The sequence below is a fragment of the Typopeltis vanoorti genome, chromosome 2, assembly GCF_054136105.1.
Source record: "Typopeltis vanoorti isolate ZY-2024b chromosome 2, IOZ_Tvanoo_1.0, whole genome shotgun sequence".
In the NCBI taxonomy this organism is placed as follows: domain Eukaryota; kingdom Metazoa; phylum Arthropoda; class Arachnida; order Uropygi; family Thelyphonidae; genus Typopeltis; species Typopeltis vanoorti.
Genome location: NC_143550.1, coordinates 149,830,243 through 149,852,968, shown reverse-complemented (window position 1 = coordinate 149,852,968; position 22,726 = coordinate 149,830,243). Strand labels below are relative to the sequence as shown.

At 33.1% G+C, this 22,726-nt stretch overlaps 1 protein-coding gene across 1 annotated transcript in view; it reads left to right on the top strand.

Moving 5' to 3' along the window:
* The window catches only part of Arp3 (Actin-related protein 3), a 204,791-nt gene extending 188,993 nt beyond the window's left edge, over positions 1-15,798 (top strand). Inside the window, exons 11-12 of the mRNA XM_090408792.1 lie at positions 1,531-1,614; positions 14,612-15,798. Coding sequence (XP_090264918.1) covers positions 1,531-1,614; positions 14,612-14,707 — 180 coding nt within the window. The 3' untranslated portion in view covers positions 14,708-15,798. The remainder of the gene's footprint in view (positions 1-1,530; positions 1,615-14,611) is intronic.
* Positions 15,799-22,726: the final 6,928 nt, after the last annotated feature.

Here is a 22,726-nt window from a genome sequence, read left to right as displayed (position 1 = left end):
AAGTATCCATTTTATTTTAATAATTTTTACTTATTCAATTTTAATTTGTTTGTTTCGATAATTAAAAAATATATATTTATTTATTTAATTTAAGTCTGGCTGCAGACCACTTGTCCCATCGTCACGGACCACAGGTCGAGAAACACTGGTATAGACGAAGCCCTTTGATCGGAGAAACCTGGGTTCGATTCCCGTCAGTTACGTGAGGAACCTTTATCTGGTCTCTTTCAACTAAAGGCGAGTTAACTAGTCATCCCTCAGAACAGGCAAACTGGTCCCATGAACACACATGGCTATAGTCATAAAATATACTACGGCAAGGTGGGAAACCACCTTGCTCATAATCATCTCCTGTATGGCTGAGGGAATAGGATAGGATGCCAACTATAGAAAGATTTTGAGAAATTCATTTAGTTCATTCTTAACATTTCCAGAGCATTTTGAACCAAACTACTTTACTGCCTTCTCTGGACTTGGTCTAAACTCTTCCACTCATAGTTTTGCTGATGACAATGCATTTCATTTGTCTTCAGTTGGCAAACCTTTGAATGCCCAAATCTGTCAAGGTCCAAGTTCTTCCATAACTGATGTCTAAAACTCTGATCGCCCTGCTATTCTCTACTGGGGGTGAGGGAAAATAATTGCTACCAGAACGCTGTCCTGCCTTTATCTTATTTCTGATTACAAAGATCTCATTTTGCTTTTCCCTTTCTTTTGTTGATACCACAATCTCCAGTGAAGATCTGATTTCTGTTCTTGAATAGGCTACACCTAACCTTTCCTGAAACAAATATATTACATCTATAACCTCATCAGCCTCCAAAACACTTGTCCTTTTCTGTTTATGATACTGCTCACCTGTACAACTAACTGTTAACATTACATGACTCTGTCCATCCTCAGAATAATACTATTCTCACATTTGGAATAATGCACACCAGAAACTTCCCAAAAATGCTTGATGCTATTGAGAAGATGGAAATCAGATTAACAGATGATCTCTCTCTCTCACACACACAGTCATGTTTTTCATAGATATTTTGTTCAGCCTTCTATCCCTACCATAAGTATTTTCATGGGCAATGCTCGTGCCAAACTGGCTATTATTCTTTCACTATGTCTGTGAAATCACAACTACTGGTTGACATTCACACACACATGCACAAGTGTGTGTGTGTGATTTCAGCTACAAACTTATTAAACCAACTTCTTGTGTCTCTTCAGTCCATTTATCTCTGTACTTTTGAACAGCCTTGTTTACACTTTTTCCTTCTTATAAGAAGTGCAACCATTAGCTGTTGAACAAACACATCAGCAAGTTCCTTCTTTCTCCATAACTACTAGCCCATCACAACATTGTTCTGATGGTTATGCAGCCTCCCGCTTAAGGTTGACAAAATCTTTATACAGTCTTGTTTTCTTTTTTGTTAGCATTTATCTTTATATTCCTTATTGGCATGCCACTTTAATTTATTGAATTTTAATTATTCATATTGTTGTTTTCATTAGATATTTATATTTATTATACAGCCTAAGCCAATTGAAGTCCAGGTGATTTCTCATCATATGCAACGATATGCAGTCTGGTTTGGTGGAAGCATGTTAGCCTCCACAGTAAGTTTCAATCAAATAAGATTTTGCAAAATTTGAAGTTTCATTTTTGAACAAGCTCATTTTTTCAAAGCACCTCAGTTATTTATGTATAATTAAATGTAATAATAATCTAAAAAAGTAATATATTTTATAGAAACCTGATTTGTATATGAAATGTGGAAAATTTCATTTTGTAGTGGAGCCTCTGTGGCTCAGTCAGTATAGATGAAGCCCTTTGATTGGATACACCTGAATTTGAATTCCATATTGGTTACAAAGAACCTTTATCAGGAAGGTGAGTTAGCCTGTTTGATACCGAGGTGATGATGTTTTTCATCCTGCAAGGCAAACCCATGAACACACATACTATAGATATAAAATACTTAATTCTTAAAGAGAGAGAGATGGATTAGAGGAAGGGCAAGCTGGCTGCATTAAATTGTCTAAAACCCCCTAATTAAGGGAACTCAGCCCATCTCAGACAGAAGAGAATTGGATTGATGGATTCTATAATTTTAAATATTTTACTGTTACTATACTTATTTTTACTATTATTTTTGTAACAGTAAGCAGTAATCACATCTGTAGACTGAGTTCTGTTAATTGTTTTAATCTAACCATGGAGAGTGTATCAAAAAATTAATTTTAAAAATGTCATTGTATGTACAAATTATATGTAATTGTTCCCTATTCACATATATATGCATGCCAAACTTGTGTATCAGCTGCCACTGAATTGTTTGTTACCTCTTTTGTAATTACTCCATTGATATGCAGTTGTATGTTTTTTTCTCAGTGAAAGTGAACAAATCTAAAACTAGAACATCATACAATCATCTGCACTATTTATTATAAATCATGTATCATCTCTAGAAAACCAGCTTAAAAAACAATTGCTACTGAATATACAATCTGTTGATATGTTTTTTTTAACACAAGTAGTAGTAGTAAGTGGTCATTACTTAATTACACAGATTTGTTTTTGGTGGTAGTATAAAATTCGATGTAGCTTAAAAATTCCAAAGCGCTTTACATCAAATTTTACATAGGTCAAGTCTCATGAGAACTGTAAATAACCTTGTTTATTTCTATGTATATTTTGCTAAATATTAATGTAGTTAACCCTATGGAAAGTGACTGTATTTACTGTTTGAACGTCAAAAACAAAGACAATGCTTAGCCATCAGAACTTTGTATATAGTTATGTGTAAGAGCACAAGAAAGTTGTTTACAGTTGTGTGTATGAGAAAGTTGTTTGCTAGCTCTGCGCATAACACCTTTGAAGTATCTAAGAGTGTCGCTAGGTTTAGAGAAGTTTTCGCTGCCTGACAAGACAAGGAAAATATCAAAAAGGTCCGCTTGTTTTAGAGATGTTCCTGACTGGCAAAGTACAATCAAAAGAGTGTACGGAAGAGAACAAAGAGCAGGTCGAACTGAAAAGAAGATGAAAGAGTCATGCCAAATTCTTCGGGTTTACTACTCTTAGTGCAAGATCTGGAGAATGGGAGAGTAAAAGGGGACTGAGACGAGCATAAGGGACTTCCAGTCGTTGGCAGAGCAGAAGCAGTCGAAACCACAACAGAGGATAGGCAGAACCAGAGCAGTGGCGGCAGAGAAAAGAGGAGAGGCAAGGTCCTAGTTACTAAGCAGGAGTGTCCAGGTCCAGTTGCCAACAGAAGAGAGCCGAGATAGCAAGGTGAAGCACTGTTACTGAAAAGAGCCAGAGCCTGTCAGCGGCAGCTACAGTCATCAGTTAGAGACACAGTCATCAGCAATTAGTAGCAGAAGTGGCGGCAGTTAGAAGTAGAAATTCTCAAAGTAGGATCCAGAGGAGAATTTGCCCGTATGCTGAAACCTCTTGCATGTGCTATTCGAGTACAGCAGATTGTAGTCCAAAAGCCTGCCAATATCCCGACGTGATACCACTGAAGCGAGACACTCCTGAAGGAAGCTTAAGTTCTGAGATGCCAGAAAGACTTTAGTGTAAGACTCTTGACTGAATGTGAGACACAACCTCTGTAAGTTCCATCCTTTTTGTACATTTTCTCTTATAATCTAAGAGATATGTTATATCTGGGCTGTTAAGAATTAGTTTAATAGTAATAAGAAGTGTTTATAAGAGAGTCAATTGGCATGTTAGAAGTTGATATCAAATTTGTAAAAATAACTTAGCAGAGAGTTAGCTAACCTTTTTGCGAGTAAACTAGAAGTTTAATAAGTTGAATTTGTAAGAAGAGAGTAAATGAGTTTTGGAGTTAAAGAGATTTAGTGTTGAAGTAAAAGGGTTCAAATCTTATGCTAAAGATTTTATAGATGGGTAGAGAAAGCAATCTCCCTGTCGTTTGATTCATGTATATTTCATGTTAATGTAAATAAATGTGTTTTAATTATTTGTTAAAACTAATATTGTGTTAGTTAAAAGAGTGCTGCCTTATCCTTTATCTTACAATGCACTGTTTCTAAAAATAATCGGACTTGTGAGCGGGAAACAACTAAGGCATTAAAAGCGCAGTTTAATTACTTAAGAACCACGACTGTTTATGTAAACTTTGTTGAAGGGATTTACACTAGTAAGAGAGAGAGAGAGAGAGATCTACTGGATGTTTTATTGAGTCTTATGCCAAATATTGATATATTGGATGGCGCAGTCTTACAAATAAATTTTCCAGTGTTCATAGGCATACGAGTAGTAAATACGGAAGGTGGATAAATATAATATGCAGTAGAGTAAGTGAGAAAGGTTACGAGAGGAAAAGGGTGCACTGCTAATTAGTATAAAGAATAGAATAAAGATATTACAATAACCAGCAGACTCATATTTTTACAGTAGGAAATCCCTTAAGAATTATCACTAAGTCACAGAAATGGTAAATAAATAGGATTTAGTTAAATAAGAATTATTAATTTTGATTTACCAGTGAGCATTTTTTGAAGATAAGGATGATACAGTACTCTGAACAAGGGCTTGATTAGACTGAGTTAATATGTGATGAAGATGAACCGCTGATAGTCTGAGCTTAGATATACTTATCAGATAGCCAATCATGAAGAAACCAATAATGAAAAATGAACTAAACAAACTAAGAATTTTAGAGTTGAAAATAAAAAGAAATATAAAACCTGTTATTATGTGCATAGCAAGCCAACATGATGGATGCTGGCTGTTTCATTTTAAATGTCCTCATATGTAGAATGGAGATAACTGAGCTTCCCATGTGGTTTAATGAAACGATATATTAAAAGGCACTAGGTTTAGGTCAAGTGTATTGGGGAGTTTAATTTGTTCAAGAGTTTGAGAGTCACAAGGATTTTAAATAAAATTTATTTTATTTAATTGCCATGGAGCACTCACCAAAAATTGCTCTGTGGAATTTGAAATGTTAGGAGCAGCATGATTTTTAGAAGTTAAAAACATTAATTCATTGTTAGTTGACTGGTGTATTTTAAGGATTTTGCAACTACATCAAAACAGGACGATTCTATATATTTTATAACATAATTTTTTTTATTCCCCCCCCCTCCCCAACATATCAAGGTTTCTTTGTTACAAGCATGGCTAAATATTGTTCAGTGATTTTTTTAAAAAAATGTTGTCATGGTATATTATAAAATGAAATATGAAATATTGGTCTGATAATTGAATTTGAAATTTAAAAAGTTTCTTCAAAACTGATCAGACAGCTTTTGAGAATAAGATCTCGGAGTGCCTTCATAACTTAGCTTATCTTAAGAGGGAGAAACCCTCTGTTCAACACTGTAATAATCCAATGAAAGTTAGTTTTTCTTTATTAGTGAACTCGGTGTGTAAATTATAATAGCTGTAGAAAGAGCAAAGTTTCATTTTGGCATATATAGAAATAAAGGATATTATGCATTCATTTTTTTTTTTTTTCTGTAGCCAGATAATTGAATAAAAGTTCTTGCTCTCAAAGTTGAGAGAGGATCTAAAGTTGTTGTTAGAAGAGACAAAACTGAAGAGTGAGAAGGTGAAGATTGTAAATCTCCTGTCATGCTATGATAGAGGTGAACTGAGGATGAGGATATTGATAGCCAATGAGTCTACTTAGATTGTGCAAAAGGAATTATGTAGAATCTATGGTCTGTGTTTGAAGGAAAGAAGGATTTGTACAATGCTAACAGACTGGACCTAAATGGTTTTGGTGTCTTGAGAGAGAGAGAGAGCGAGCTTTGTTCACCGAGCATGCTGATGTGCAAATTCAGTAAAGGTGGAAGCAGGTGAGTTAGAGTGAAGGCACCCATGAGATGAGTAAGTATGAGAATGACCAAGTGTGGAGTGTAGTCTATCAAGCAAAAATATTGAATGGGGTAGTTAATTCAGAAAGGAAAGTTATAGCCATTAGCGAGACTTGGCCAACAGCAGATAATGTAATTAAAGTTATAGAATATGGAGGATTTAGTATTTTCTGAGAAGATGGCGAAGGGTACTTCTGATGATAGTGGATTGAAGCCAAAAAAAAAGAAAGAATAGGAGATAGGTGGGAGGGTGGCTGTTCCTTTAAAGCAGTCTGGTGTTTAGATTAAGACCAGTATGAAAAATATACAATTGGTTGTTGTTATAAGCCAGAAAGTTCCATGGATGATCTAGAACAGGAGTCGGAACCTTGTCAGACCCATGGGCCACATTCAACTTTTATTTTTAATAATCGGGCCGCAAGCATTTAATTAAGAGAAAATAGTGAGCAAAAAAAATACTTTTTTTAAGTTATCAATTTTATTATATCAATCTTAAAAAAACACAGAAATATTTAAAGTTTGAGATTATGAGATAAATCATGATGTTCTCATAATGACATCTGATATATTCTTTCATAACTGCAACAGTTTTATGACAAAGGGGATTAACCTCATTTTTAATAAAGAAGTGCTTGCTGTTCCATTCATCATTACACCTTCTTCCTTCGTCTGCAATTTTATGTTTTCTTGAACCCATTTTTGAAATTATTTTTAAGAAATATATATCCTCTGAAAATAATAGTTGATGTTATTGAATTATATTAAAATAAGGACCAGGGAACGCGACTGAAAAAGTGCACCGAAATCTCAGTTTTCGTGGGATGAAGTCGACTGGTTATCACACAGTTGACTCGTGCCAAGTTGCAGGGCGATATCACGAAGTATGGGTATAAAATTATTTTTAATTTATTATTCATATTATAAAATGTATTATTTAAATAATTCAGCATGCAGGCCACGTGCCATGTAAATATGGTTAACCTTTTATAGGCCACCAAAAATGCACTTTTGGGCAGGCCACCAATTGCTGTCCCCTGATCTAGAAGATATGCATCACCAAATTAGTACAATGAGTACAGGTCATGTGATTATTATGGAGGACTTCAACTATGGAGATATAGACTGGAAAGAAGAAAGATCACATGGAAGGAAGGAAATAGAAATTTATACACCTGCTGAGAGATAATTACTTTAAGGCAGCATGTGATGGAGGGGACTAGGGGTGGGAGAGTATTGGACCTGGTCATAGGATCAGAAGAACTATCCATAACCAAGGTATACATTGCCTCATTTCATAAAAGTGACTGTGCTTAGGAGATTTCAAAACATGAGGAATATTCTATAAAAAGAAGTATTTATACAACTACAAGGCAGGTGATATTGACATGCTTAGAAAGAAGTTTAAATCTGTACCATGGCATAAAACACTGCAGGATAAGGATGTTAGTAGTGCATGGGATATAGTTAAGGGTCATCTAAAGGAAGCAGTATTAAATTGTATACCTAGTTTAAGGAGGGTTAATCAGGTAAATAGGAGTTAGATGGATGAGTAATATCATTAAGCACGAGTTGCAGAAGAAAAAAAATGCTGTGGAGGATATATAAAGAGAAAGCTGAAAAGCAAACTCATGACCAGTACAAGGCTCAGGCAAGGAAGGTAAAATCAGATTATGAGCAGAATATTACTGAGTAGGCCAAAGGAAATCAAAAAAAAAGTTCTTTTGTTATCTGGCAAGTAAGGGGAAGAATGACTATGGAAGATTAACCTTAATGAGTGATGATGGTTGCGAGGAGACAGAAGCAGATAAAATAGTTGAGTTACTGAGTGACCATTTTGCAAGGGTATATCATCCTAGTGAAGTTACTGCTTTAACCTATGTGACATACACTAATGTAGGAACAGAGGTGGATAAATTAGAGATATTGTAGAATCTCAATGTAAATACAGCTGTGGGATTAGAAGGGGATATCTGCTATGGTTTTGTGAGAATATGCTGTTGAACTGGCAATGCCTTTGACTAGGCTCTTTAAGTCTCTGCTCTGGTAGGGTTCCAAGGGAGTGGAAAGAGAACAAAATAATTCCCTTGCATAAGGGAGATTCTAAGACTGCAGTAGCAAATTATAGACCAATCAGTATCTCAGGTGTGGTAATAAAAGTACTAAAAAGAAGTGGTGAAAAAGAGAATTCAAGAATGGGCAGATAAAAATATGATACTGTATGAGGGTCATCATGGCTTTGTGAAGGGTTGGTCATGTCTTAGTAATTTACTAACTTTTTATAATAGAGTAACAGCTGAGTTGATTTTCATACCAAATTTATTACAACAGTTATTCAATTTAGTCAGGGAATCTTGCAAACTTGTACTGGATTTATTTAAAAGTATAACAATTTTAATATCAGGTTTAATACCTCTTTCCTTCATAATGTACATCCTTGTCTGACACCAGATTTAATATCAAACCATCTTCCTTCGATTCTAACTGCTGACTTACAACTCAAATAAAGACTAAATATTGCTTAATATAATGTCCCATTGACACAATATAATTGATGCATCTTGAAACGCTTTTCCCTTGGCACCTTGTCATATGCCTTTTGCAGGTCTACAAAACTTAAATACTGATCTTTGTTATATTCCCACAGTTTCTCAACTATTTCTCGTAAAGTAAAAATTTGATCCTGACAGCCTATATTTGGCCTGAATTCCCTTCCGCGATCCTTCTCAACAGTTTCTCAGGTATATTTGCATAAATCTTACCAGGAACACTCAGTAGGGAAATACCTCTGTAATTGTCACATTCAGTTTTATTTCCCTTTTTGTATATCGGTACTATGAGAGCTCTACTCCAATCATCTAAAATTCATCCCTTTGTCTGGGCCTTCTGAGCTATGCACTGTAGCCACTGCAAGACCTTTTATACCTCCATACTTGAGCATTTTTGGTTGAATATCATTTACTCTTGCTGCCTTTCCACTTTTTGTACTTCAAGTATGGATATGTATTCCTGATTGCATACCTGTTGAATGTTTTTTACCACTGTGCTGTCACTGCTTGTTTCATTTAGCAGTTTTTTGAAGTAATTACTCCATACATTAAGGATATCATTTTCTCCAGTTTTCATGTCACCTTTATTATTAAGAGAGATCTCCAGGGAATCAGACTCATTGGGTGAGGTCACATACTACACACACCAGCTATCATAGTTATTCTTGAATTCATTCACAATGCTTGCACTCACAACATCCAAAGACAATCCATTCCAATCATGCACCCCCACCCCACCCCCCTCTGAAAGAAAAATCTATCCCTCACACCCTTCTTGACAGCCTTCATTCTCTGCTTCCAAGGATGCCCTCTTGTTCTTTCCCCATCCTCCATAAATTAAAAAATTCCATCACTTGAAATCCTGTATGACTCTTTCAGAAGTTTGTAAGTCTCATTCATATTGCCCCTCTTTCTCCTGTCTGCAATCTACAAATTCTCAATCTGTCTTCACAGTCCTGATATCATTTTTAACACTCTCCTTTGTACTCTCTCCACTATATTAGAATCACCAAGGGACCAGACTTGTGCACAATAGTCCAAGTGAGGTCTTATCATGGCCTTTTAAAGAGGAAAAATAACATCCTTTTCATTTCAGCATTGCAATTATCTTTTGAGTTGTATTTGTAATCTTTGCCACATGGCCCCTAAACTTTAACTTCCTATCTATTAACACTCCAAGATCTCTAGTCTCATCAGTATCTTCTAGCCTAATCCCACCAATATAATACGACATTGGCTATCTAATCATGCTGAAGTGAATGACTTCAGCATGATTACTCACATTGAACTGACACCCATTTTCCCATGCCCTATTCAAATCATTCTGCAAGTACTGCATATCAGCAGCATTCCTGATTACCCTACCTATCTTTGCATCATGAGCAAATAGCTGTATGTCACTTGTAAAATCTTTCCCAATATCATTAATGTACAGATTGAATAACAGTGTACCAAGCACTGCTCCTTGTGGTACACCACTTGTTACCTTAAACCTTTGCAGACTCAGATCCCCTGTACACTTTTTGATATCTGTCAGTCATCCATGCTAATATTGTACAACCCAAACCCATTTTCTCCAATTTATGCAACAGTCTACTATGCTGTATTCAGTCAAAAGCCTTAGCAAAATCCAAAAGTATCATGGTGTATCCATTCCCCTTGTCTAGTTCAATGGTAACATTGTTTTAGAATGTGAGCAAGTTGCTAAAACATGACCTTCCCTTATTAAACACAGCTTTATCGTCTCTAATTCCTTTTACAGCACTCTTTCCTCCATTTCTAAGTTTTTTTCAACAGCCTCAAGAATATTTTGACTCCTTCCTGATGTTTATTTTTTATGTTCTTGCCAAAGTCTTCCCCCTGACTTTTGTTTAGCTAGTTTTACACAGTGTTTAGCTTTGTTACATTTGCCTCTGTATTCTCTAAGAACACAAGCTGACTTATTTGCCAGGAACTTTTGATATGCTTTCTTCTTTTCTTTCACTGCCTCTTTAACTTCCTATGTCCACCATGGAGTTCTGATTTTTCTATCTTTGCAGACAACCTCACCAGATGCCTCTCTGACTGAATCAATCAGTGTTTTCTTTGGGGGCTTGCCACTGAATCTCCAAGGTTTGGTTCCTATTCTCAAACTCTTTAATTTTTTTATTCAATAAAGTTTGTGTATTTTAGTCTACAGTTTCCATTTGAAAGCTGCTCAACTTGCATTCACTTTAAAACTTTCTTATATGTTCTTCTTTTAAATATGAAATTCGATTTTATCCTGCTCAAGACTAAATAGTGATCACGTCCAATTTCAAATCCTCTGTACACTCTAGTGTCCTGAACCAGTAAGAAAATATCACTATCAACAATAACATGGTCAATGAGACTTTCTTATTCCTTACATCTTCTCTCCATGTGAATTTGTGCACATTTTTATGTTAGACCATTGTGTTATTAATAACCAGTCCATATCCTGAGCAGAAATCCAACAGGTATTTGCTATTATTATTAGCTTTGCTCTTTTCTCTAAATTTTCCCAAAATATTTCTGTATGTCTAACAATCATTTCCTACTCTGCTATTTAGATCCCCAACAAGAACCAACTTTTCTCTTTTATTGTGTCAGTTGCTTTCTCTAAAACCTCAAAAAATTACTCCACTTCTACCTTGGTAGAATCTTCTGTGGGACCATAGGCACCAATAAGTCTCATTGTCCAGTTCTCCATTCTGATATTTGCCCACATCACCTTACTTGATATTGCATGCTAATCTTCTTGAATGGCAGGCAATATCACGTATTTAGTGTTGAATGCTATAGCTACTACTCCTTTTCCCTGATTGTTATTACCTGAATATAACATTTTGTATTTATTGCTTAGAATGATCATCCCAAGTTTTTGTCTTTTTTTGTTTCATGTCGATCTGGTACCACTTCCTCAGCTAGCTCCATTTCTTTGCCATTCAGGCTTCTAATGTCGTTAGTACTGATCTTGAACTCTGGTGATGTTGAGCTTGGGGGGTGTGTTTCAGGATTTGTTCCAGTAGCTGACTTTTTGCTGTTTGCCCTGGTTCCCTGGTGAAAACAACAGGGGCCTTGTTTAACCAGGCGATGCTCCAGCCAGTATGAAATTCTGTCATGTTGTACCATCATTTAATTTATGGTTTAAGCCAATAAGAATACAATTTGGTCTGCTAAATCCCAAATTGCCAGCCGATCCTCATTCGTTCAGTATCCAGGTTGATACCTAACAGGGTGCTCCACAAGAAGGTGAGGATTGGGCATTAGATGTCAGAAGCCCTGGTCAGTTCTCAGCATTCCTTTAGAGGCTGTGTGGAAGTCTCCTCTCAGTTATACATCTTTTCCCCTTAAGCACGCCTTAATAACAAAACTAGCTGAGTAATAGTAACCATCTTTTTTGTTTAAGTATTTGTGTCTTATTAACTTTAGTTTATTTTCTTTTTTGACTATAACATATTCTAAAGAAATCACTTCTCTTTATAACTTAATTTGTCCAGTTAATATCAAATGGCTAACAATTTCTTATAATAATATTATTTTCTTGGTTAAGCTATGTTAGAATGCCCCCATCCCACTGCTGCTAATAGAAAATTACTAAAAGCAGCTAGAAAAAAAAAGAACTAGAAAAAAACCTAAAAATGAGTTGAAAATAAAAATTAATCCAGTGTTAGTAAGGTGGGAAAATGTAACAAAAAGTAGTAAAGCGGGATCCCATACTAAACTTTGAATACAAAGATGCATCTTTGTATTCTCATGCTTCAACCCAGAATAGCTTAGCAACATCTTTTTCTGTGTTGAGCATTATTTCTAAGATGGGAATAATAGTTTTAGGGTATATTCAACAGAAAAAGAAGAGATCATTCAAAAAATATTCAAGTTTTCAGGCAGCATTTGCTTAAGCTGTTTGCAGAGACGAAGAAGAAACTGTCTTGCTCTATTTCTAAGATTGTGCTCATCATTTTGTGTTATTTACTTTTGTATCATAGACTCTGAAATTTTTTATGCAAATCTGTAGCCACGATTTGGTTTGGGATCTACACAGTCATCAGTCTTTGACTCTGAGGGTGATGGTAGCACTAACATATTGACAATAGGGAGAATCAAATGAGAAAGGTCTTCAAATAATGTCATCTTCCACACCGTTAGATTCGAAAATTTTGTTAACTTGCTGAACTTCAGCTAGAACAGGATGCGAAAATAAAAAGTACAACAGATTCCTTTCATCTTCATACATCTCCCACAAAATTTGAACTTTATAACATTTCTCAGTCACTCTCATGACTTTGAAGTGAGTTTTTAATTCCAACCACTGGCTGAGAATTTTGTCTACTGCAAGTTCAGTGGAGAGCCATCTCATTGCACAGCTGCTTACAATTTTCAGAGGAGCATCATTTTCGTTGATAGTTTGATACAGCTCTTTGTATGTTGCTTGTCTGGAAGAAGAATGTGAAAACAAGTTTTGTTGCCAAAACTTGTATGTTTTGGCAACAAAAAATTCTAATTTTCTTGGGAGAGATTCTGCACAAGTGTGCAACATTACCAGTTGCAATGAACGGCATACACATCTAATTAAGATTAAGGAGAGAATATATGCCTTCAGTTGTTCATAAATACCATTATTGACACAAACCATGACACTGGCATTGTCTGTACCAATTGCAGTGAGAATTTTAATCTCCAGTTTCTTGGTCAAGAGCTCTTTTTCAGTGCAGCCACAATATCACTAGCATTACACTTTTCTAGACCCACCATGATCAGAAATGTATTCATAATTTTGTTGAATTTCTTTCTATAGTAAATTATGGCAACTCCTAAAATCTTATTCAGTGTGAAATCATTCGATTCATCTATTAGCAAACTGAAAATTCCATCTCCAATACCTGCAGTTAGATCTTCTTCAAAATGATCACTTAGAATATTCTTTACAATTGCAGAGTACTTGGCTCGGCACATTTTTACCTTTGGCATAATTTGACTGTCGGGATGATATTTTTGCAAAGATCTACTAGATGATCACAACTGTTCAATGATGAGTGACAACAAAGAAATGATGCTGAGCTGCCTTCAACATTCACTGTCTCATCAGACTTCTTCTCAAGCATATTTATAATAGGAACATCCTTATATGGAACTGCAGCAAGACAGTTTAGATAATATTTTGTATTATGTTAATTTAGAATGATAAATGTTTTTTATAATAAATTTAGTTTAATCCTCACTATGCTTTACAAGTTGACAATATTTAGCAGCTATATCACACCTGCAAAACTTAGTGGTCTTTTGTAGCATCACCAGGAACTTCACACAGCCATTTACTAAACATTCCTATTTACTACCACGCCCTCCTAAATATTTGCTTGTAAGCTTTGTCTCTTTGCTCATTTTTGAAGAAGGGTATGCAACTCTTTACTGCAACATATGATCAGTCTCTGAAAACTTTCCACTTGCCATCGTAACTACCAACTGGAACACTGTTCAACAGACTAATTTGTAGCAGTGCTATCAACTTCAAGGCGGCAAAATGGCACACTGTTGAGCCACGTGACTGACTGACATCGTCGCACATTTGAAACATGTATAATACTCGCACCAAACGTATGATGCAACTCTTTATCAAATGCAAACATCTGGAAAACTTTTAAAATAATTTCTTTAAGAGTAGGTTATGAAAACAACTAAAAAGAGCTGAAACAAGTTCTGAAGGAGCTGAATTTCGAGCTAGGTGCTAGATTAAAATTTTTAGAGCTAGGGAAGAAAAGAAAGAGTTAGATCTAGCTCCAAAAAAACTAAATTGGCAACATTGCTCCCTCCCCACATTAGCTTTTCTTGCTATCAAAGGAAAAGCACATTATGATTATTGCATTTTATTATTTCATTTGTAATGATGATGATTATTATGAGAATTCAGTTAACAGTGATTTTGAATTTTTCAGTTCATTTTATACCAACTATTGGGCTTTTCTTGTTAATTCAAGTTGCATTTTGGTTGAATCTGTCAGTTTATGTTAATTACAAAGAATTTCCTACTCATTTGACTGTGACTTTCAAAGTGCTTTGTTTATTTTTTTTAATCAGTAAGCAAATTAAAAGAATTGATGTTTATTTACTAAATGCAGTGCAGTAATGAATCTCTTAGAAATGATTTAAATGTTATATTTTATACAGGTATGACTAAAATTAATATATTGACTGACTGGTTTATTTTATTTTTATAGCCGGAATTCTACCAAGTGTGCCATACCAAAGCTGCCTATGAAGAATATGGGCCTAGTATATGTCGTCACAACCCAGTGTTTGGAACGATGACATAATGGAAATTTATTATTAAAAATATTGTTGTTTAATCCTACACAGAACTTTTAATCAAACTGGACTTGACTTAGAAAGACTGCCACCTCTGTTACTGAGACATCATAGTGTCATTGGTGGACCCATGACTATCACATTCTGATTTTGTTACTTAAAGTCATTTATGGTGCCAGGGCAGAACCTAAGCATTAATGACCAGCTTCTGTTAAGTGTCACCAAATCTGCATAAGAACTTGAAAAACCTAGTCTTTATTCAGGACATTAATATTATAAATAATAATGTATTATACAAAGTGTATGTATTATGACTGGGGAACAGTAAAAGGGAATTAGTTATTACTTGACATATTAACTTGCAATCTGCTTTGTTTATTTGATCGCTCTCTTATTTCAGATCATTAAGTTTCACTGCTGTGAAATTTGGTTCAAATGTCTAGCTCATAATGCTTTACGTTTTCTTTTGATGCTGCTTCTGTGCGAGACAACAGTTGCAATTCTAGTGAGAAAAGCCAAAGTATGGATAGTCATACTTAAAATTTCAATCACCAACCAGAATTTGACAAAAGTTATCTGAATAATTACTCATTGAGAAATCTGAAAGATTTCTTAAACATGATTTATTTTAAACAAAAATTAACAGTGCATATTAGCAAAGTCAGTTGCCTTTTATTAGTAATATCAGATGACATCTTGCTGTTATTATAGCATCTTTGAGCATAAATGCTTCTGTACACAGGACACATCAGAGTGCTCTTGTCACATTATTTGTATCTAAATAATGATATGCAAGTAAATGTTTATTAAAAACAAGAGTTGTTTGTTTTTAAGGAACATGTTTGGATCTGAGGTTAGTTGTCAGAGCAATGAAACATCAGCAGAAAGTACTAATAAATAGCAATTAATTTTTCTTATATATGTTGTTAATTTTCATTTTGAAAAAGTTGGGTATCTAAAATTAACTGTTTCAAATCTTAAGTTTATCTTGGTTACATTTCAGATATAATTATTTGTTCTAAATTATGTTATATTGTAGAATGTTTGTCATATTTTATATTGCAATAAAATTGAAATCTGATATTTAAAAACTACAGTACTCAGTTTTCTCTGTATTTTTTATTTTTCTTTCGTTATAATTCTCTAACTACAATTGATAGGACTTTTATATATTGTATGCTATTATTTATGATTTTTTAATTAATTTATCACTCAAAATATTTTATACCTGATCAGTATATGAATATATATTTTAACCATGTATTTAAAAAAAATCATAAAATAGTAACCTGACTTCATCTTATTATATCCTGTCATCAAAAGACAATATGGAATTGTTTGTTTTCTAAAACAACCTCATGAGAATTATAAGATATTCCTGTTAATACATTTCATGGAAAAAAGATTGAAAAATATTATGAAACTGATTTATTAAAAACATAATATTAAATATTTCATTTCTTCTGTAAAAATTATATCTTATTGTCTTATTAAGATACCAAACAGTGCAGATATTTTTTTATTAAAGTCTTCGATTTTTAAATGTTGGAAGTAGGACATGTTGAGATTGGAAATCTAATTTTACTTTAAATAGGCTTTATGAATCTGTCCTGTTCTTGAGGTCAGGCTTTTTTTATGACACACACACAGTATATATACTACTTCACCTTCCATTAAGCAAGTGATATCATGCTAGATAAATTAAATTATGTGAAATCATCCACCACCATTTTTCTGAACAACTGTAATAAATTTCTAGTTGAAAAGTTTTACAAATATCATCTATGTTACAGTGGTATTTGAATCCTATGGCCTGTCATTGGCAATACAAAATGTTTATCTATTCAATTGCCAAATCCTGTGAATGGAATGGTAAATGGTAATATTTTGTATTTTGGTATATAGTTATAGTTAATATGGCTTTCTTAATAATGTATGTGGTCTATATAAATTATAGGAGAAAAAATGAAAATAGTTTATAGCCTTCTTTAATTTGGTGTCAAATCATCTTCCTATGTCTACTCTTTGTTGGTTAAACTTTTCCCCAGGTCATCTTATATACTGTTCAGATTTTCTAAAGATCAGATATAGACTAGTTATATTCTTGTGATTTCGTTTTTTCTTTTTTCTTACATTTGAAGCACTGGATAAAAGATTCAGATTTCTTTTTTACTCTCACTTTATATGTTAATTTTGAAGATCATTACTAGTGAAACTATTTGTCCATTTTAAAGTTCTTGATTTTAGAAATTCAGCAACACTTATTTTGACTGCATCATACATTGTTCATTTTAAATTAATGTCTTTAATTAGGTGATAATTGTATCTAATTTTTGATGAATCTGTCAATCATGTAATATGTTCATAACCAGTACACATGCATTTTATCTTTGCGGAACTTATTTCACTACATTTGTTATGTACCTCGCCCATTTATGTAAGTTTTCCATACAGTGGTGTAACTTAGTTCTGTAGAATGGAGATGAACATTGGTGTAAAAGGAAATTTTTTAACTAGATAGATGAAGTAAATTATGTGAAATACAGAAAATGCATGAAAGAAAAATTTATCAGACTTGCTCTCATCCAGGTGTTTCCTTTCAATTATACACAATTGATTTAAGTACTTGAGTGGATAATCACCTTTATTCACATGATTCACAAAATTTAGTACCTAATTACCGTCAGCTATCACTATAGCAAACACCACTAAAGTCCTGATCAAAACACCACAGATTTGATGCTCTGCTGTAGTGAGAGTTGAGTGTACTTAAATTGATTGCAGCTAGTTACATTTGAATTATTACTTAATTAATCTAAGTGATATTTTTTATTTTTGAATAAAACATTTGAATATTTAAAAGAATTGTTAAGCTGTTTATTTATTAAATGAAATATTGTTTAAATAAAAATAAGTAAATATATAGGTGTTAGCAAAGTCGTGAATATGGATATATATATATATATATATATATAAAGTTTTTTATATCATTGGATATAAACAGCTTTCTTTTTTTTTTAAGGAAAATCATTCCCTCCTTCCTCTTCTTTATTTAAATAGATATAATAGCACTCACCAGTCACTGCATCATTATTTTGGAGCAGTGATGGTAAATTTCACTTTCAGTTGTATTTTATCTTTTTTATCTGTGCTTTTATTCTCTGTACACTATACAGAGTAACATAGTAAGTTAAAATAATGGTCATTAATGCAATGCACTGATACTGGAATAATCTTGTTAACTTAGGTCTTGCCTTTTATATTCTCTCATTAGCAAAGTAAGTTTTGAAATGCTTAAATAAACGATTTCTTTAAAATTTCATGTATCCTTTAAATAGTTTTCCTAAATGTAATTGTTATTTATATATGAGTGTACCAAGATCTTTAAAATGCTAATCAAAAAGTCCCTTACTTCCAGCTAGTTTTTAAAATGCTTAAATTAAATGAATACACACAAATTCCCTTTATGCCAGCATCATTATACAGTAGCATATTAACTGTTACAGGAATGCTTAGCAGTCAACTAGTAAGTGCACAGAATTAATATTAATGTTACTTTGATTCATTCTACATACATATGGGGGGGGGGGGGGAGACCACTAGCTTCACCCACTTTTTACTGAAAAGTGTCTGTTTATTCGGTTTTTGTTATTCTAACTTTGAGAACAGATTTAAATATGCTCTTTTAAATTTTTGGACATCAAAATTTCATTATATTTTAAATCGATGACTATTTTAGAAGTTACTTTTAAAAACCAAAATACCCAGAGAATTTCTTACATTTCTCATGAAATATTCTAAATTCATCAGGTGGGTATTTTAGCATTGCATTTCTGAATGCAATGCTAAAATACCCAGTCTTTTCAAGGAGATTTTTAATGATATGAAAACAATAGTATAGATTCATATGGGTTTCTTTGATTCATGTTTTGGAAGGGTAATGCAGATTACTTATGAGATATTTTGCAAACAATTTTATTTTGTTTGCAAAATATAACTTAACATTAGATTTGAATTTCTGAAAACTGTCATTTTCAGGTAATATGTGCAAGAAAACTAGTCGTATATTTTCATTATGAATACTAAAATTATCAAATCTGCTGTTAATAGCAGTTACTAATTAAAACTGTTAAAATTACTTAATGGTATATTAAGTATTTGTTTTATATTTCCTCACAGATCCAGAAAAGAAAACTGTTATATTAGTGTTCATTAAATCACTCCACTGACAATTTATTTTCTAAATTTCAGAAACTGAGCACTAATTTTTTCTCCAAGACTTGAGTAATAGTGTACGTGCACACACATAGCTAAGGCTATATTGACTAACTGAAATAGAGAATTTCTCTAAAAATATTGTCTTAGGAATAAATTCCCTGTCATTTTCTCAAGCACTGTTCAGAATGAATTATTTTCTTGTAGATTAATTTGCTAAAAGAATGAAATGTTGTTTCTGTGAAACATGGGGAGAGGTGAAGCTTTCATATTACAAAGATTGCATTACTTGAAAAGCTACCCCCCCATACACACCTCGACCTTTTCCTAACTGATATTTAATAAATCTGTAAATTTAATAAATATAGTGCTTGAGTCACATAATAAATGTGGTTGAACATTTCCCAAATGATTTAAAATAACAAATATGTCAAAGTTTAAAATATATAAATAAAAATGCTCTTTGGAATATATAATACTCCTAGTTACTTAGTCTGCTGGTTCATTCTGAAATTAACATAAAGTTTATGCTGCAAAAACTAGAGTTCTGATATCCTTTCTCACTTGCCAGTGAATAGATATTTCACTACATTTGATAGATTTCTGTTGTTAGGAGGAGCACCTATTTTGCCTTTCCTTATGAGATAGAGATCTACCAGACATCTTACCACAGTGCCAAAATAAAGTATACATATATGTTGTACGCTTAGTGTTATATATATGCCATCTGCAACCTTTCAGGCACTTATCAAAACTCAGGTTTTTTGGTATAATTCCCAATATTTTATTATGTCCATTGAAATATATTGATATCTCAGTTATTATTTGCAAATATCTTCAGCTTAGAAATGCACAAAATGTTACCTTTGAAGTTAAATGTTAGTTCCATTACTCAGAAATATATATTTTTCTATAATACATGGCAATTTATTGTGATAATTACTCTATACTTATAATGGACATAATGGCTGGTTAGGAATTACTGGTCCTAATGCACAGCTCCCAATTTCTGGTTCATTTGCTAAACACTGTCTTATCCAGGATTCTGATATTTTTACAGCCTTTCAGTCCAGATCATATCTGATCCTGCCTAAAGGGCATCTGATCCATTACCTTATTCTACACGTAAGCCTCTTACAGGCCTATTGTAAAAGGGCTGTAAGAGGCTTAGGTAAATTTTAAACTAGGCTGAATTTGGTCATGTTTTCAGCCTAGTTTAAAATCTTTTATCAAAGAGAGAAAAGTCCCTACGATCTCCATTTAAGACTAGCTACCACCTTTCCTTCAGGTTAAAATGCTCTTATTTCAAGGAGATATTTCTCATGTCAACAGCAAGAATCACAGATCTTTTTCCAACCAAAAGGAAGAATGTCCATATTGCATCAACCTTTTGACTGTTACCAAAGCACTATATATTAGTTTCAATTATCTTCATCCAGCTTGAATAAATTACCAAATCTAAAAACCTGACAAAACTAGCAAATCTTTATTTCTCATATTTGCAGATTTCATCTCCTTTATTACACTAAATCAGTGGTGTCCAGCCATTTTAATCATGGGAATCGGATTACAAGCAAAAAAAAGTGGTTAGAAATGCACAAAATGTTACCTTTGAAGTAACATTTTGTGAAGTGGATTTTATATCTAAAATTAAGAGGAAGTGTAGCCAAAGGAAATTGACAAATAAAATTGCATAAAATATGTGTATAGTTATTGTTGGAGGGGAAAGCATATTCTTGAAGTAATTAAAAAGTTCTACATTAAAAGTTAACTACACAATAATTAACTTATTGCTGTTGTGTTGCAACAAAAAAAAAAGTACAAGCAGATTATATATTTGCAGCATTGTTTTTTAAATTGGGATTCCACTGGTGAGAAACAAATTTGCAGTAATTAACAAAGGTAATCATCTGATATCTTATTTCTAGTCTTTAGATTTCTTCAGTTTCATATGTGAAAAGATTTGCTCAAAAATGTATAATAGTGATGCAATAGTAATTAGAAATAAAAGAAGTTGGCAACTTGTCATTGCATGTAGTTAATATTTCTTGTGTATATTAAATACAATACACAACTGTGTATACTCACTTATTCATGTCTTTGGTTTGACTTTTTTTTTCTTTTTTTTTTTTAATAGATGTTTTTAAACCTATTTTCTGATTATGATACATCATTATTTTGTTACAGTTGACTCTTATTACAGTACTCAAGGTCTGAATGCTTCCTATTTTTTCCTACCTTTTAAAAATTAATATTTGGATTCTTTCTGTTACAGTGAAGTATAAAAATGGGATTAATTTGTTTTCAGAGTTAACTTGGATATTCATTTCAGTAGAGCTGTCAATCTAATAAAACAACTATCAGGACTTATCAGTATGCCATACTAGCATATATTCTGTTGCTTGAATTTTTCTCAATTTTATTTTTGGCTTTCACAGGTTAACTTATGAATAGATTCATCCTATTCAAAAAATGGATGCTAAAAGAGGACATACCAATAAATTTTTATTTGATCTTAAATGTTTTGTAATGATGCAGTTATTTCTATTTGCTTAAACTAAACCAAATTTTAGCTCATGCTTACTGGAAAATTATTTCCTTGCATGTAGCTACATGAAATTTAAAAAATATTTACTTTATTTTTCCATTGATATTAATTAAACATCAGACTGAAAATAATTGGACTTTAATACATTAGAGCAAGTTAATGTGTAGTCATTTTATTACATTCTGTTTAATGCATGGAAAGGCTTATGTGTTGGCAATACATGTTAATTTATTATCACAGTATTGATTATAACACAAAATGATAAAAAAATAATATTTATTAGCTAATATTTCGCGTATTATATTCAGCATCTTCAGAGCGCAAGAACAGTTTGTCACAGTACATGAAACAACAATAATTTGGTATAACAGTGGAACTAGTTTAAAAAATTGTAATGGACAACACAAAGAACTAAAGTCCTGATTAGGCACAAACTATGTTGGAAAAAAAGAGAAAGCAAGTATTAATTAGATCTTAAAATGACTGTCTCAGAGATTCTTGATATATTTATACAACCATATTTGTTGAGGTTTGGAGTATGTTTTAAAGCTGCTGTTGACTCCAAGAACAATCTCTGACTTCTGTGTAGCACTTTTGTTTTCTTCTATTTGATTCTGTGTGAAGGGGTATCCAAGGCATGCTCTGCTAGACCCGACTTGCCATAAAGATAGTGCCGGATGTATTTTTTATGTTCACAGGCAATTTCAACAAAGTATGGGATGGTAACAGTTTGCTGTTACCATCCCATAGCTGAATATGAAAGCAAAATGCACATTCTTTTACAAGATCAATCTACATACCAAATTATAGATTGTGTTCCCACTAACTCTCAAAAGAATAAAGTTTGCAAATTATGAAAAAAGTTCCTTTATAGCCAAAAGAAACAGTTAACAAACTCAAGCCTTTCATGTTAAAGTACTCAGAATATATAGAGCACCTAACATTCACAAACAAGGTACATCCCTACACCCTATTATGGATAGTATAAATAGTCTCACATAAAGACTTGCTAAATGTTTAGCTAAATTACTAGCTACCCTCACTAATAATTCTCCCTCCTTTGTTAAAAATTCTGTTCACCTAAAAAGTATTTCAGAAAACCATATCTTAAAAAGTTCAGATGTAATGATGATCATCATCAAATTCCTGACATTTACCCTCAAGGGTATCATATACAGGATATGATAGTACAACATGAAAAATTTACATCATTACTAACTTCCTACCTACAATTTTCTGACAAATCAATCTGTTACCTGTCAAA